Source organism: Rana temporaria, chromosome 2 (assembly GCF_905171775.1).
Source record: "Rana temporaria chromosome 2, aRanTem1.1, whole genome shotgun sequence".
NCBI lineage: Eukaryota > Metazoa > Chordata > Amphibia > Anura > Ranidae > Rana > Rana temporaria.
This window is the reverse complement of record NC_053490.1, coordinates 166,193,351-166,208,382: the sequence shown is the minus strand read 5'-3', so window position 1 is coordinate 166,208,382 and position 15,032 is coordinate 166,193,351. Positions and strand designations below refer to the sequence as shown.

Genomic DNA, 15,032 nt, shown 5'->3' with positions numbered 1-15,032 from the left:
CTCCCTCTGCTGCCTGGAGGGGATAGTGCAACACAACATTCAGAACAACAGCAGTCAATGAAAGTAAGCTGCTTGTAAATAAGGCAATGTTGCCTTTCCTGTGTTTCCATAGTTCAGCACCTGCTATGTCAGTGAACTGAGCAAACTTTTGTATTCTAGCATTGTTGCAGCACTTGCTAACCAGCATTAGTAGCTCATGATTTTTTTTTTACTTTTTGCCTAAATCTCCCTAATCTCTTGATTAGCCTTTTATGAACACTGTGACTTAGATGCCAGATAGCTCTATAATAGATTCCGGCATTGATTAGGTTTTGCAATATCTTATTATATTCTTATGTATAATTGCTATAGGCTAAAATATGATGTCACACATCAAATTCAAATTTAAATAATGACTAATAATGAGTAATACATAGTTTTGCCTAAAAAATATCTTGATACCTACATTTTTAGTGAAATAATTTAGTGTATAAAAGCAGAAATTACATTTTAATGTTTTCATGTCCGACTAACCATGCTAGTGTAAACAGTTTTTTCAGACTGTATGTTTATCTTGTAGAGTGTTTCTCCTAATGTCAAGAAGATCTAGAAAGACAGAAAAGGTTATCAGCTACATTTCTGATAGAGCTTTCATATTTAAATGAAGGGTTTCAGGGTAAAACAAAAACAATGTATTTATGTGTTTTATTGCATTTCTGCACCTTTACATTTGCTATGTATGTATCTACAGTGTTTATTCTGTATCCATATATCTTTCTCAGCATGTTAGCAAGTGTTATCTCAAACAAGAAATACTTATGCTTCTTGTATATTGGATCACTTTGCTGCCATCTGCTGGTAGAAAGCTGGAAATTACATGTAGCTACTGTATAAAGCAAATGCTTATCTTACAACTGTTTTATGGACAGTAATATTAAATTAAAATATTTTCATACTTATCTTGCATGTAAATTTTTTAAGCAGAGTCTCGAAAAAAAAATATAATAGTGGTCTACATTAAAGATTCAAAATAAAGTAACAAAATGGAATACACTAGCATTTTAGCCTGATTGTTGCCAGGATCAGGACAAGTACTCTTCAAGGTCCAGAGGAAAATAAGTAATAATGTTGATGGCTGTCCATTTGTTTCAACATAGAAACAGGTGATACTATATCAATTTAGGAGATTTGTTTACAATATTTAACCACTTTCCACACTTACATGTTAAAATAAGCATGTGTTGCCAAAAAATTACTTATAACCCCAAACATTATATATTTTCTGAAAGCAGAGGACCTGGAGATCAAAATGGGGCCGTAGCAATTTTTTATGTCACATGTTGTTTTTTCAGACTTTTATCAAATATAAATAAAATAGAAAAAATACATTAAAATTAATGTTAGTGCACACAAACACAATATGACGTGTGAATAGCTACCAAACATCCAAACATGTCAAGACTCAGGATGGCATGTGCCTGTGAAATAGCAAAAAACTACAGCTCCTAAAACTTTTCATAGATGACCCTTTAAAAGCCTTTACAGGTTACCAGTAATCATGAATGATGGCCCTAAAATTATTGGTCCTACTCTGAAGTTCACACTGATACATCACTTGTGTGGTGCAATCGCTGTATACATAAACGTGTGGTACCTAAGCTTGTGTTTGCATTTGCATGTGTGCACAGGAACCGAGAGGTTGCTTTTGAATTTTTTTTCTATTTTATTATTTCTTCACACTTTTTTTCATTTGCATTTATTGTACTCTTTATGGACACGTCAACGGTCTATTAGACCTCCAATCTGTTCCCTTCCCTCCAATGCAGCTAATCAAGCACAGATTATGCTTAGTTAGCTGCTTCCCAAGATGTAGCAGTCCAGAAATGACAACTCTGAAACCAAAAGTTGATAAATCTTCATTGCTTTCAGATTCATTAGTCACAGAGAATATCAGGTAATGGATGCTCTTTGATCATCACAATCTCCTCTGTATCTACCTGTCCTGTCCATTTATTGTGTACCCCTGGGCTTCCACAAGCCATGAGCTTGTTATAACCACTTGCAGCCAGAATGTTTTTGTATGTTCGGCGGTCAGCAAGTCATTTGAAAATTATGCGGTCAGCAAAGCATGTGAAAAGCAGATTCATGTTTGGTTTATTTTATCTGCACATGGTTGGGTAGAACACAGTTCACTACAATTTAATGAGGTAAGATTTTCAACTTCTTTAGTAAATCAGTCAGACAGTATAGTACAGGTATATCTACTACAATGCTTGGTTAATTAAGTAGAACAGTGTGAAATAACAATACGCACAGTGCAAAAACCCATATGACACAAATTTCAGTTAACAGTTGTCAAATTAGATAATATATGAATTCTGATTTAGGTTTACTATTTGGTGTACTTTTTGCAGTCATTGCAAGTTTTACCACCCTGTTTACCAAGCTTGCATTTGTACTCGCAACACTTTAATTAAGTATATATTAAACTAAATTATATCAAACTCTAGTTAATATACTTTTAAGTATTTGGCAAGCCCTGTTTCTAAAATATATTGTCTTGCTAAAATATTGTTTACACCTGTTTCCTTGTATTTACTTTACAAAATGTATTTTTGTAAGTTGTGCTCCAACCATTGTATTAGGACAATGAACACCGTTCTTTAAAATGACACAAACACTTGGCATGATTGGAGTGCCACATAATTGTATTTTATTTTAGGTAATTGTTTTCAATGCAAAATTAAACTATTCAGAAACTTTTGTGCATGGAACCACACTCCCAGGATAACAATATTACAGCAATCAGACAGCACTCAAGTGAACATAAAAATAATGTCAATCATTTGTACCTTTAAAAAAGTTTAAATAAATGTTGCCCATAGAGGTCCCTTCTCTCAACACAGCCTGTACACCTTCCTTAACTTTGATTACCCCCTACAGGCAGTAAACTGTATAATAGAGATTCTAAATTATTGCATCCGAAAACCTTGTTTTTGATCTTTAAATCAAAGACTATATTCTGTTTCAAGGGAAGTCTCATTACTAACTCCTGATTAATAGGATCAAGTTTATAGCTCCATTGTAGTAGGCAGCCTGTGGGTCAGAAAAGAGGTGCTTCAATCCGAGGCTTCTAAGTCTAAAACTGGCCATAGTAGATTTTTATATGAACATTTGAGTGAACACTCATAGAAACATGCCTATGAAAGTTCTTATCAGTGTATTCGATGACATGATGAATGTCATTTGAAAGAAACTTAAAAAATGTTTGCTTTTAATATTCAATTTTGGAGTGAATGTATTTCCATATATGAAAACTACACTCACTGTGAGAAACACATTCTTTTGAGAGAAAAAAATAATCCAACCTGCTTCTTTGAATTTTCCCATCACTGAGGTTGAAAACAAATATCAATGTTACCCCACTGACAATTTTAAAATCAAATGAACGTTCTTAAAATGTTTAATTTTATTTCTACTAGTGTTTTGGTAGCTTTAGGCAAATGTTTATCTTTGTGATAGATTGTGTGAGCATTTAGTATTGTCATTTTGTTCCCATTTAAGTTGTTTTGTTTCTCATGCTTCATTCCTTGATAAAGGCTGTGTGCTTTTCAATGAATAGCTGTGAGGCTTGAAAAGAAAAGGAACCATAGTGAAGTACTGTTTAACAACGAATTTATTGCGCAAGTGGACAGGTACTTACAAACTGACAGTTAAAAATAGGCATGGATTCAGCAACAGTTTAAAACAGCAAGCAAACGCCGCCAGCATGCGTTCCACCCATTAATAGGAAGTGATATCTTGTGGTTTAGGAACCGCAAATTACGTAATTTCCGGTTCCTAATCCACGAGACGTCACTCGTTATATTTCAATTATTCCTTTTATCTGGTCAATTGATTCATTTGATGACTTCTTCTATGTTTCATTCTATTTTGGAATATCATTCTTCCTTGAACTGTTTCCAAATGTCTTTACTTTTCATACCAAGTCACCTGTTCTTTTTGTCCTGGTGGCCTTTGTCACTGAGAGGGAAGAGAGTGAAAATCCAAAATTAGCAGTTGTCACCAGGAACAGGAAATCTGCCAGTAGGGACACTTGCCAATGGTCTAAGATTAGATTTTCCTCACTTTGGAGAAATTGCATCTCACTTTCTGTTGTCTCTACTGAACAGAAAGTTAAGAGAAATCTCCCCAATGGGACTAACATGCCCAAAAATTACAGGAGTTTTATCTATTTCTTGTTCTATCCAAAACAAACAAAAAGTATTGACTATATATTATCTTTTACGCTCTTAAGCCTTTACTAAAAAAAAATAAAAATAAATACATATATATATATATATATATATAGATAGATAGATAGATAGATAGATAGATAGATAGATAGATAGATATATAGATAGATAGATATTTGGTATAAGTGGATAAAATAAACTTAGTTCTGCTATTTGTCTGCCAGGTACTTATTGATAATAGTTATTAGAAAAGTATTTTAAATACACAAATGTGTATATAATACTTAGCGGCCTGTTCATTTATATTATTAGCATCTACAATGTCTGAGTATGATTTCTCCCTTTCCATTTCTTGCTGACATTTATTATTATTTTAAAAAGAATCAACCCATCCAAAATTTAAATATCACTTTTTAGTAGATTATGGAGGATCGGATCAAATGCACTCAGCTTACTTGTTATACATATCTGCCAGAAGTTATTGGGGCCCCCTGGGGTTGATTTGCTTAAAACTGAAGAGTGCAAAATCTAGCGCAGCTCTGCATAGAAACCAATCAGCTACCAGTTTTTTTTTTTGTTTGTCAAAGCTTAATTGAACAAGCTGGAGTTAGAAACTTATTAGCTACCATGCAAAGCTGCATTACATTTTGCACTCTCCAGTTGTAAGTAAATCAACCCAAGGGGCCCCAATAACTTCTGTAAGATATGTATAACAAGTAAGCTGAGTGCATTTGATCCGATCCTCCATAATCTACTAAAAAGTGATATTAACATTTTTAATGGGTTGATTCTTTTTAAAATAATTTATAATAATAATAAATGGCAATAAATGGAAAGTTTTAGTAAATAAACCCCTGTTTAATTTTGTAATATATAATATGAAACATACAAATAGAAATAGAAATATCCTGCAGTTGAGAGTGAACACCCAAAACTCCTGGGTGGGTGGGATCTGAACCAAAAACTATGGTAGGAAAATCTCATCACTGGGGAACCCAGAGGGAATTAGAAGCCAGTGGATGTTTCTGTCCAACAAACTCCAACTGTAACTCAAATATCACTTTTTGGTTTACAGAAACTTTTCAAGAAATTCCAATAAAAGTATAAATATATTTAATGAAAGTGGAACGTGATGTCTTTCAAGTTGTGCACAGATCCTAAAATGAAACCCACTATCTTAAGAGGAAATTGTTGTTTATTGTCTAAGTTTTCATTGATTAATATGTAGAGTCTCTGCCAAAGTTCAGTCACAAGATCTCAAAACTCTTTTATTGCTGTAAACGGAAGATATGCTAAGCTTTTTGTAAACTGTGCTTTGAAATTAATTTCCTTGAGTACAAGTACAAATATTAAATAGTATTATTAACAAAGAAATTGCTGTTTTAATAGCTATTTCTCAGATGAGAAGCATAGACCAATTTTTCACAGTATATCATGTTTATGAATAGAGACTTATGTCTGTCTATATGGCGGACTTATAGATTAATATTATAAAAAAATGTAAGTTATTTCCATCTTTTAAAAATAGAGAAAGTGCCTGAAGTGTCTAAAACATTTGTCAGAATTAAAGAGGATTATTGAAAACTATAAAGTGCATTATTTATTCTTCCTAAAAACTGACCTCTTTAATTAGCTGAATATGTAATGTTTAATTGTCTAAATGTTTATTTAATAGAAAATGTAATTTAACAATTTCTGTATTTTGAGAAAATGTAAGTCAAAACATATGTTACAGTCAATGTCAGTTTTAAAAGCTTTATTAACCTATGTTTTTATTCACCAATTCAAACTATTGCTTTGTACAAAGGAATGAGTGAACCAAATCTAGAGTTTTGAAATTGGATCTGAATTGGGATGATTTGCAGATAACATGTAACACAAAAACAATATATTATAAAAAATCAGCCCACTGCTTTAATAAGCTTAGTTTTTTTAAATTATTCACTAATTCAAACCATTGCTATGTACAAAAGGTTGAGTGAACTGATTTGAATGTTTTGAAATTTGATCTGAATTGGGATGATTTGCAGATAACATGATACAAAAACCATATCTTTTAAAAACACCAGTCCACTGATAATATGCAGCAGACTCTAATTTAGTATCTTTGTCCCAGGAATTATTTATTTGTAAATAGCGGTTTATGGGCAGGGGTTACATGAAATCTTGCCAAGAAACGTTATAAAGGTTTTTTTCTTGGAACACTGGTGGGTAGAGGAGAATCTGTAATCATGCTGCTGTAGTAAGGGGCACATTTTTGGGTTGTTTTTTTGTAGCACCTGTCTTATATCAAAAGACATAGCAGAGAGCCTAAAGTCTCTAAGTTATCTTGCTTTAGAGACAGGCAATTGCAGGCCTTTGTTGCTTTGTTGTACTGATTGATCTTTTGAGTTTTTCACCAAGTTCTCCTATTTAGAAAAAAAAAACTATTAAGTTAAAAATAGTATGCTATATATGTTTTTGTGCTTTTACCAAAACTCAAACATCTAAATGTATTTCTAAAAGGAACAAAATGAAGCTGATTTACTAAAGTAGTTAAGAATGTTCACACATTAAATGACCAAATAGTGTACATATAAAATAAGTAAATAGGGGTTTGTTTTTTTACACACTTGGATAATTTAAGTGAATCTTAACATAATGTATGTGTGAAGAGTGCAACTGAGTCATTCAGCCTTAATATCTCTGATTGGACCAATACCTGAAACATCTTATAACAAAAAATACCATCGAAATTTTCTAATACGTATTTAACTCTATTCTTTCTCTTGTTCTCTTTTCAGACAGCAGACTGTATTTAAAGACGAGTGTTATGTACTGAATTAAAACATACAACAGCAGAAGGCCTTGCAGGAACATACTGTAGACTAATTGAGAAATCCGAAGTCTGTGAATGCTTTGAAAGCATAAAAAAGTTCCTTTTTGCATACCAATGTTCTTCAAGTACACTGCAATGTCAGGCTGGAGACCTGCAACTACTGGAGAGTCTGTTTTATAACTGTGTCAGTAGCGCTCCTTTTGTTGGATTTCCTATGAGATGCTGCTGGAATGTTGAAAAGACTGTGATTATCAACAAACAAGACCCACTGTACTTCATTTTTTTATGAAACTTGTCTGACATTTCTCTGAGCACACCAGACCCTTCTAGCAGCAGCCACTTGGGTAACCTTTACATTTTATCACACCTAAACCAGCAACAATGCTTAGATGTGAAACATTTTGAAATTAAAGAATTTTTAAAGGGCATGCACTAAAATGGAAAAGTTGAAAAATAAAGAAAATCACATAACTGCAGCTGAAGTTTTTAAATGGTAACCATATTTTCTTCTTACCTGAACACTTTTATTCTACAATGAAGAGCGCTTACTCTTTGAAACCGAACTACTGTATTTAATGAGAAGAACTCTTTTGCTGAATGTAAACATTCTATTTTAAGTTCATGAGATTGCTCTTCACAACCAAACAATAGAACTTCTTCAGTACTGTTGGGTTCAGGAAAAAAACACTTTGTTTATTATTATGGCAGGCCACATGTACATAGACACGGTCACAAGGAAGATATTATGTATGCAGTAGACTACTAGTGTTTAGGAAGATAATTTTAGACAATGTTTGGTCACTCTGTTGGTTCTAAAGAAGCCTTTATAGTTCTAACGCATGCAGGCATGTACATATTTGTCCTGAGGTCACAGTATTAATTGAAAAAAAAAATAAGAATCTGGTGACAAGATGAACTTACTTCAGCCACTTTTTATTTGTATATTAAGTCTTTTATTCCCTTATTCATCATAAGTAGGATTCAAATGTGGCTGATCAGCAAATCGAGTCACCAGAAATATTTTTATATAATCTTGTCAATTTTCATTCAGATTTCTTTAAAATTAACTAAAACCTTAACACTTGATATACCTTTCCACTAATGTTGAGTATTGACTTGACAGTTTTCTGTCTGCTCACTACTGTATGGTATTATCACTGCCCATCTTATTATTGTGTCTGTACATTTTAGTGTAAAGGGGAGCTTTTTTGTCTTTTTTGATGTGGTAAATAAAAGTTTGCATTTTCACCATGTTCAACTGGAAATAAATCAGACATACAGCAGATAGATTTTTCCACTTCCTTTTGTAACCTCTGTGTACCCCTTTAAAGACTGAGCTCATAAATTAGTTCCAGGGAGTGTACAAATTTTTAGTTTCTACACATATCTAGTTTTATGCACATAAAATGTAATTTATTTTGTTATAACACATTAAAGGTTGTTTTTAATGTCAAGATTGAAATTTTATTCCTGTAAAGTTTCATTTCACCTTGATAAATAAGTATTGCTTGTGTTTTAAACAACTGGAGCTTGTGAAGTCTTCCATGATGTACTCTGACATAAATTTTCTGTGCAAGAAGCAGAACTCTACATTTCAATTCACCAATGTAATTTTGAAATAAAAAAAATTGTATATACAATTTCACATTCATTTTTTATGAACCAAGCAATATTTTCAATAAAACATTATTAATACTTTGTAATATTTCCCAGTACTGGCTTTCAACCTTATTATAATAAACAGGACTTTTTTTATACTTTTTATCATACAGTCTTTAAGGGGTAAACAGTCATTATTGCTCTTGCATCACTATGGGATGCTAATAAGACTTAAAAAATACTTAATATGTGTAGGCCTCATGGTACAATATTTTTGTGCTGCTTGGCATTATGGGGTTGTTTTAACTAAGGAGTATAATATATTACCCTAGCAAAGTGCATTTTCATTTTTTTGATTATCTTATTATGTGCAAGGGTATTAAAAACAATTGTTTTTTTGGCACATTATTTAACAACTGAAGTGACCACAGGTTAATCTATTTTACTATATTAATTGAGTGCGAGCATTCACATTTCTAAGTGAATATTTTGTATGTTTTTAGAAAGCTCTAAAATAGAGAATCTTAACTGTTACTCCACAATGTTGGATTTTTAACCACTTCAATACCAGGCACTTTCACCCCCTTGTTCAGCTTTCAGCACTGTCACATTTTGAATGACAATTGCGCTGTCATGCAACACATCACGCATATGGAATTTTTATTATTTTTTTTCACACAAGTAGAGCTTTCTTTTGGTGGAATTTTATCACTACTGTTTTTTTTTTTTTTTGCTAAATAAATGAAACATGCCCAATTTATTTTTCCAAAACACATTTTTCTTTGTTTCTGTTATAACATTTTGCAAATAAATAATATTTTGTCATACATTTATGCCAAAATGTATACTGCTGCATTTTTTGGGTTAAAATAACCAAAATCAGTGTATAGTATTTAGTCTGTAGGAAAGTTAAAGAGTCCACAAACTATGTTATATATATATATATATATATATATATATATATATATATATATATATATATATATATATATATATATATATATATATATATATATATATATATATATATATATATAAAAATCAATCAATACTGGTGTATGGCCTATAATTTTTTGAGGCCTGAAAATGTAAATAAATAAATATATATATATATATATATATATATATATATATATATATATATATATATATATATATATATATATATATATATATATATATACCTTTTTTTATTTCCTAATATTTTTTATTAAATACATTTTTAGTGATCCGAGAAATACAGTATTACCATAGTAATACTGTACTACTCTGGGGAGGTGATCAGGATTGTTTTTCTTTTTACACACTATGATTACTTATAGCAGTTAATTTGACTTCTATTGGTTGTGATTGGCCCTATCTGTACTATGTGATCACTGTGACCAATCACAGAGATCAACACAATAGTACACAATAAATGGCATGAATCCAAGCCATTCATTGTGTACAATTGTCATGTGATCGGCTGGGATTGGTCACAGCGATAACATAGTACCACTGCCTGTGGGGCACACACAAGCCACAATGTTAACTGACATCCTCTCTGGATAACACGGCTCCCACCCGGCCATCATTTTACAATAGGCTGTGCGGGAAGCAGTTAAGGTATGCATGAGGCAGACAAACATACTAAAAACACATAGCAGTTGATTTACTGAAGCTGAAAACTGAGTGCAAAATCTGGTGCAGCTCAGCATAGAAACCATTCATCTTCTAGGTTTTTTGTCAAAGCTTGAATGAGCAAGCTGAAGTTAGAAGCAGATTGCCTACCATGCACAGCTGCACCCGATTTTGCACTCTCCAGTTTTAGTAAATCAGCCCCATAGTTTATTCACAATATTAGCTTAACAAGTAAGGCATCAAAAACATAGACAACTTGCTTAAAATAAAACATTTCAATACATAACAATCTTCCTAAAATGAGACATAATAAGAATGTTTGTAAACTTCCATAGTTAAATATTTTAATACATTTTCTCACCTGTCAAACAGACTACCTAATACATGTGCTTTTTTAACACAGGCATGTAAGGACATTAAACAATTGTCCGATTGGAAATTTACTCCCAGCAGTCTGTCCCCAAGGATCAGGCCTTAAAGGGGTTGTAAAGGTTCATTTTTTAATTTCTAAATAGGTTACTTTAAGCTAGTGCATTGTTGGTTCACTTACCTTTTCCTTCGATTTCTCTTATAAATGTTTTTTCTTTGTTTTCTTTGTCTGAATTTCTCACTTCCTGTTCCTTCTCAATAAGCTGTTCAGTAAGCTGTTCTAAATGACTTTCCACCGCTCAGATGATGGTGGAAAGCTTACTGAGGAGAAACAGGAAGTGAGAAATTCAAACAAAGAAAAACAAATTTAGAAGGGAAATCGAAGGAAAAGGTAAGTGAACCAACAATGCACTAGCTTAAAGGAACCTATTAAGAAAATAAAAGACAACATTTACAACCCTTTTTAAAGGAATTTAAGTTCAAATGAGAACATTATAACTGAGCCCTTGGATAAAGGCATTAATGTGGTGATAATGGACATGAAATAATATAGGATGATGTGTCTCAATATCCTTAGAAATCAGGAGTAGAAAAAATTTATGAATTCCTTAACATATATTTTTTCCAACTTATCTTAAATATGTACTCCCAGGGAATCCTGGACAAGGAAATGTATAAATCAATTCTGGTGAAGTTTCCCAGAACTCAATTTTATGTGTAATTTTGTGTAATTTGGGTATTCAGGAGGTGAAAAGCTTCCTGAAGGAGAGAGGACATACCTCATGGGCATACAGCAAGTTCATTGTGGCATTATTGGAGCATATTCTTACAAAAATGTTTTCACGTTTGATGGATCCCACTACCACCTAGTGCAGGGGGTGGTTAGGGGCATATGCTGTGCGCTCTTGTATGCCAACCTTTACCTATGGGGGTGGGAGCGTATGGTCTTCTTGGAGGAAAGATATGCAAAATGTTGGTCCCATATCTTGCTTTGGTATTGTTATATAGATGATACAATAATGTTCTGGACAGGGACAGAACAGGAACTTACAGATTTGTTTATGACAATTAATTCTCAAATTTACTATGCAGAGAAATTACAAGTGTGTCACCATTTTTGTTTTTAGAGATCTTTATACAGGATAATGGCATGTGACTACATTAAAACATAAACCTACATCTGATAATACTATATTACACATGAAATGTTCATACCCCAGGCCACGTATACATAGTATACCCTATAGGCAATACCTGAGACTTAGACATATCTGTTCTAAAGAAATACATTTTTAAAGACAGACTGATACACTGAAGGGCAGATTGCTGCAGAGAGGGTACTTAGGGACCATATTCAAGAAGGCTAAGATTTGTAGGAGCTACAACTCAATATTGTTAACATATACGTGATATTTTCTTTTGTTGCCACCATATGTACTTATGTATGCTAATTGTTAAAATTCAAGAAACAAATTTGACAAAAACCACTCACCTCTGCAGCTAGAGGTTCCGGATCCCGGTCTCGGCTACATGTAAATTGAGTTTGGTGGTCTCAGCCCGGCTCCCGGTGGGTGTGCTATGCGAGGTAAGCCTGCGCTTAGTACGCCCACCCCCTCCCACAAAAACCACCACACTTACACATGCACTCAAAATTGGGTTAACATGCACGCACTTTGACCACGCGGTCTCTAAAAAGAGAGGCGAAGGACTAACGGGGCTGGTTGAGCGGGCTAATCCTCTCACTCCCTTATAGGGAGTCCCTCTGCCCCATTGGGCTTCAAAGCGGAGCAGGTAGGGTGGGCTGTGTGGGAGGACCCCCTCACACACCCGCCATTGCCACCCGGGGCATAGAGAAAGGTGGCAGATTGCCTCTGGGGGAGGCCTGCCTACTCCCAACTCCTGCAGTCCGGCTCCTCTCTCGAGTACACGCACAAAATACACTTAAAAAAAGAATCATGGGAAACAGGACCTGTTGTTTAACCACTTCAATACAGGGCTTTTATACCACCTCAATACCAGGCCTATTCTGGCACTTCTCTCCTACATGTACAAATCATCATTCTTTTGCTAGAAAATCACTCAGAACCCCCAAACATTATATATGTTTTTTAGCAGACACCCTAGGGAATAAAATGACGGTCACTGCAACTTTTTATCTTGCACAGCATTTGCGCAATCATTTTTAAAACGTCTTTTTTGGGGGGGAAAAAATGGTTTAATTAATTAAAAATTAATAAAACAGTAAAGTTAGCCCAATTTGTTCGTTAAAATATGAAAGATGATGTTACGCCGGGTAAATAGATACCTAACATTCAAAATTGCGCACACTCATGAAATGGCGCCAAACTTCTGAAATTAAAAATCTCCATAGGCGACACTTTGAATTTTTTTTACAGGTTACCAGTTTAGAGTTACAGAGGAGGTCTAGTGCTAGAAGTGTTGCACACGCTCTAACGCACGTGGCGATACCACACATATGTGGTTTGAACGGCGTTTACATATATGGGTGGGACTTAAGTGTGCGTTCGCTTCTGAGCACGAGCTGCCGGGGACAGGGGCGTTTTAATTTTTTTTATTATTATTTATTTTTTCATTTTACTTAATTTTTTTTATAAATTTTTTTTTATCACTTTTATTCCTATTACAAGAAATGTAAACATCCCTTGTAATAGAAATGGTGTGTGACAGGTACTTTTTATGGAGAGATGTGGGATCAATAAGACCCCACATCTCTCCTCCAGGCTGGAAAGCATGAGATCGGGAAAAATAAATCACCGATCTCATGCTTACTAGCCGCAATCGCGGCTTTGTTTACTTCCGGGAACCCGGGCGTGATGTCATAACGTCGCGCCCAGGCCCCCGACGGTCACAGGGATGACTGAAAATCTCTATGCTCGGAGAAGAACTGGATGGCGGCAGGAGGGAGGATGTCCCCTCCCGTCGCCTATTAGAATGATCAAGCGATGGAACTGTCACTATGATCATTCTTATCGTGCACAGAATCGCCGGCATTACCACTTAAGACCCGACCTTTAGGCAGCTAAAGGACCTGGCCAGTTTTTGCGATTCGGCACTGCATCGCTTTAACTGACAATTGTGCGGTCGTGCGACGTGGCTCCCAAACAAAATTGGCGTCCTTTTTTCCCCCACAAAAAGAGCTTTCTTTTGGTGGTATTTGATCACATCTGCGGTTTTTATTTTTTGTGCTATAAACAAAAATAGAGCGACAATTTTGAAAAAAATGCAATATTTTTTACTTTTTGCTATAATAAATATCCCCCAAAAATATATATAAAATACAATTCCTCAGTTTAGGCCGTATTCTTCTACCTATTTTTGGTAAAAAAAATCGCAATAAGCATTTATCAATTGGTTTGCGCAAAATTTATAGCGTTTACAAAATAGGGGATAGTTTTATTGCATTTTTATTAATTATTTATTGTTTACTACTAATGGCGGCGATCAGCGATTTTTTTCATGACTGCGAAATTATGGCGGACACTTTGGACAATTTTGACAAATTTTTGGGACCATTGTCATTTTCACAGCAAAAAATGCATTAAAAATGCATTGTTTACTGTGAAAATGACAATTGCAGTTTGGGAGTTACCACAAGGGGGCGCTGAATGGGTTAAGTGTGACCTCATCCCTGTTTCTAACTGTAGGGGGGTGTGGCCGTAGGTGTGACCTCATTGATTGTGTTTCCCTATAAAAGGGAACACACGATCAATGACGTCGCCACAGTGAAGAACGGGGAAGCTGTGTTTACACACAGCTCTCCCCGTTCTTCAGCTCCAGGGACCGTTCGTGGGACTCCAGCGACGATCGGGTCTGCGAGTCCCGTGGACGCGGTCACGGAGCTTTTAACCGGGTCGCGTGCATGACGTATATCGGCGTGAAGGGATCCTTAAGTGGTTAAAGAATGATATCTGAATGGTGCCTCAAGCTGCAGGCATCATTCAGATATCCCCCCACAAAGTCAAGAACGTCATATGACGTCCACCCAGGATGGGAGATCTCATCTGTGGACATCATATGACTATGGCTGAGTAATGAAGTGGTTAAGGAAGAGTTCTCAATCAGAAACAGTAAGGTTTATTACTACATTCTCAAAACAGAATGCGTAGATGCATAAGATTTTTGAGAAATATTGGTATCTACTAACAAATTACCCCATTATAAAGAAGTATGTGAAACACTACCCTGAGATGACATTTAGAAGGGCACGTTCCATTTGGGACTGTGCTGAGAGCCATTTGAAAGAGGAAGGGGCAGTCATGGCCCATTCAGTAGGTAAAGTTACTTATATGTGAGAATCAAGCAAATTCTGTGGTTGTATTCTTGAAAATCAGACAGTGACTCTTCCCAACAGTTTTACACTTACTGAAACATTTTGTGGATTGTCAAATGAG

General features: G+C 34.6%; 1 protein-coding gene across 4 annotated transcripts in view; it reads left to right on the top strand.

Annotated features, from left to right (window-relative positions):
- Positions 1 to 8,737, top strand: part of DACH1 (dachshund family transcription factor 1) — a 411,353-nt gene extending 402,616 nt beyond the window's left edge. For all 4 annotated transcript variants that reach the window (XM_040341360.1, XM_040341359.1, XM_040341358.1 and 1 more), the window contains one exon: positions 6,998 to 8,737. In XM_040341360.1, the coding sequence (XP_040197294.1) occupies positions 6,998 to 7,035 (38 nt within the window). In that variant the 3' untranslated portion in view covers positions 7,036 to 8,737. The remainder of the gene's footprint in view (positions 1 to 6,997) is intronic.
- Positions 8,738 to 15,032: the final 6,295 nt, after the last annotated feature.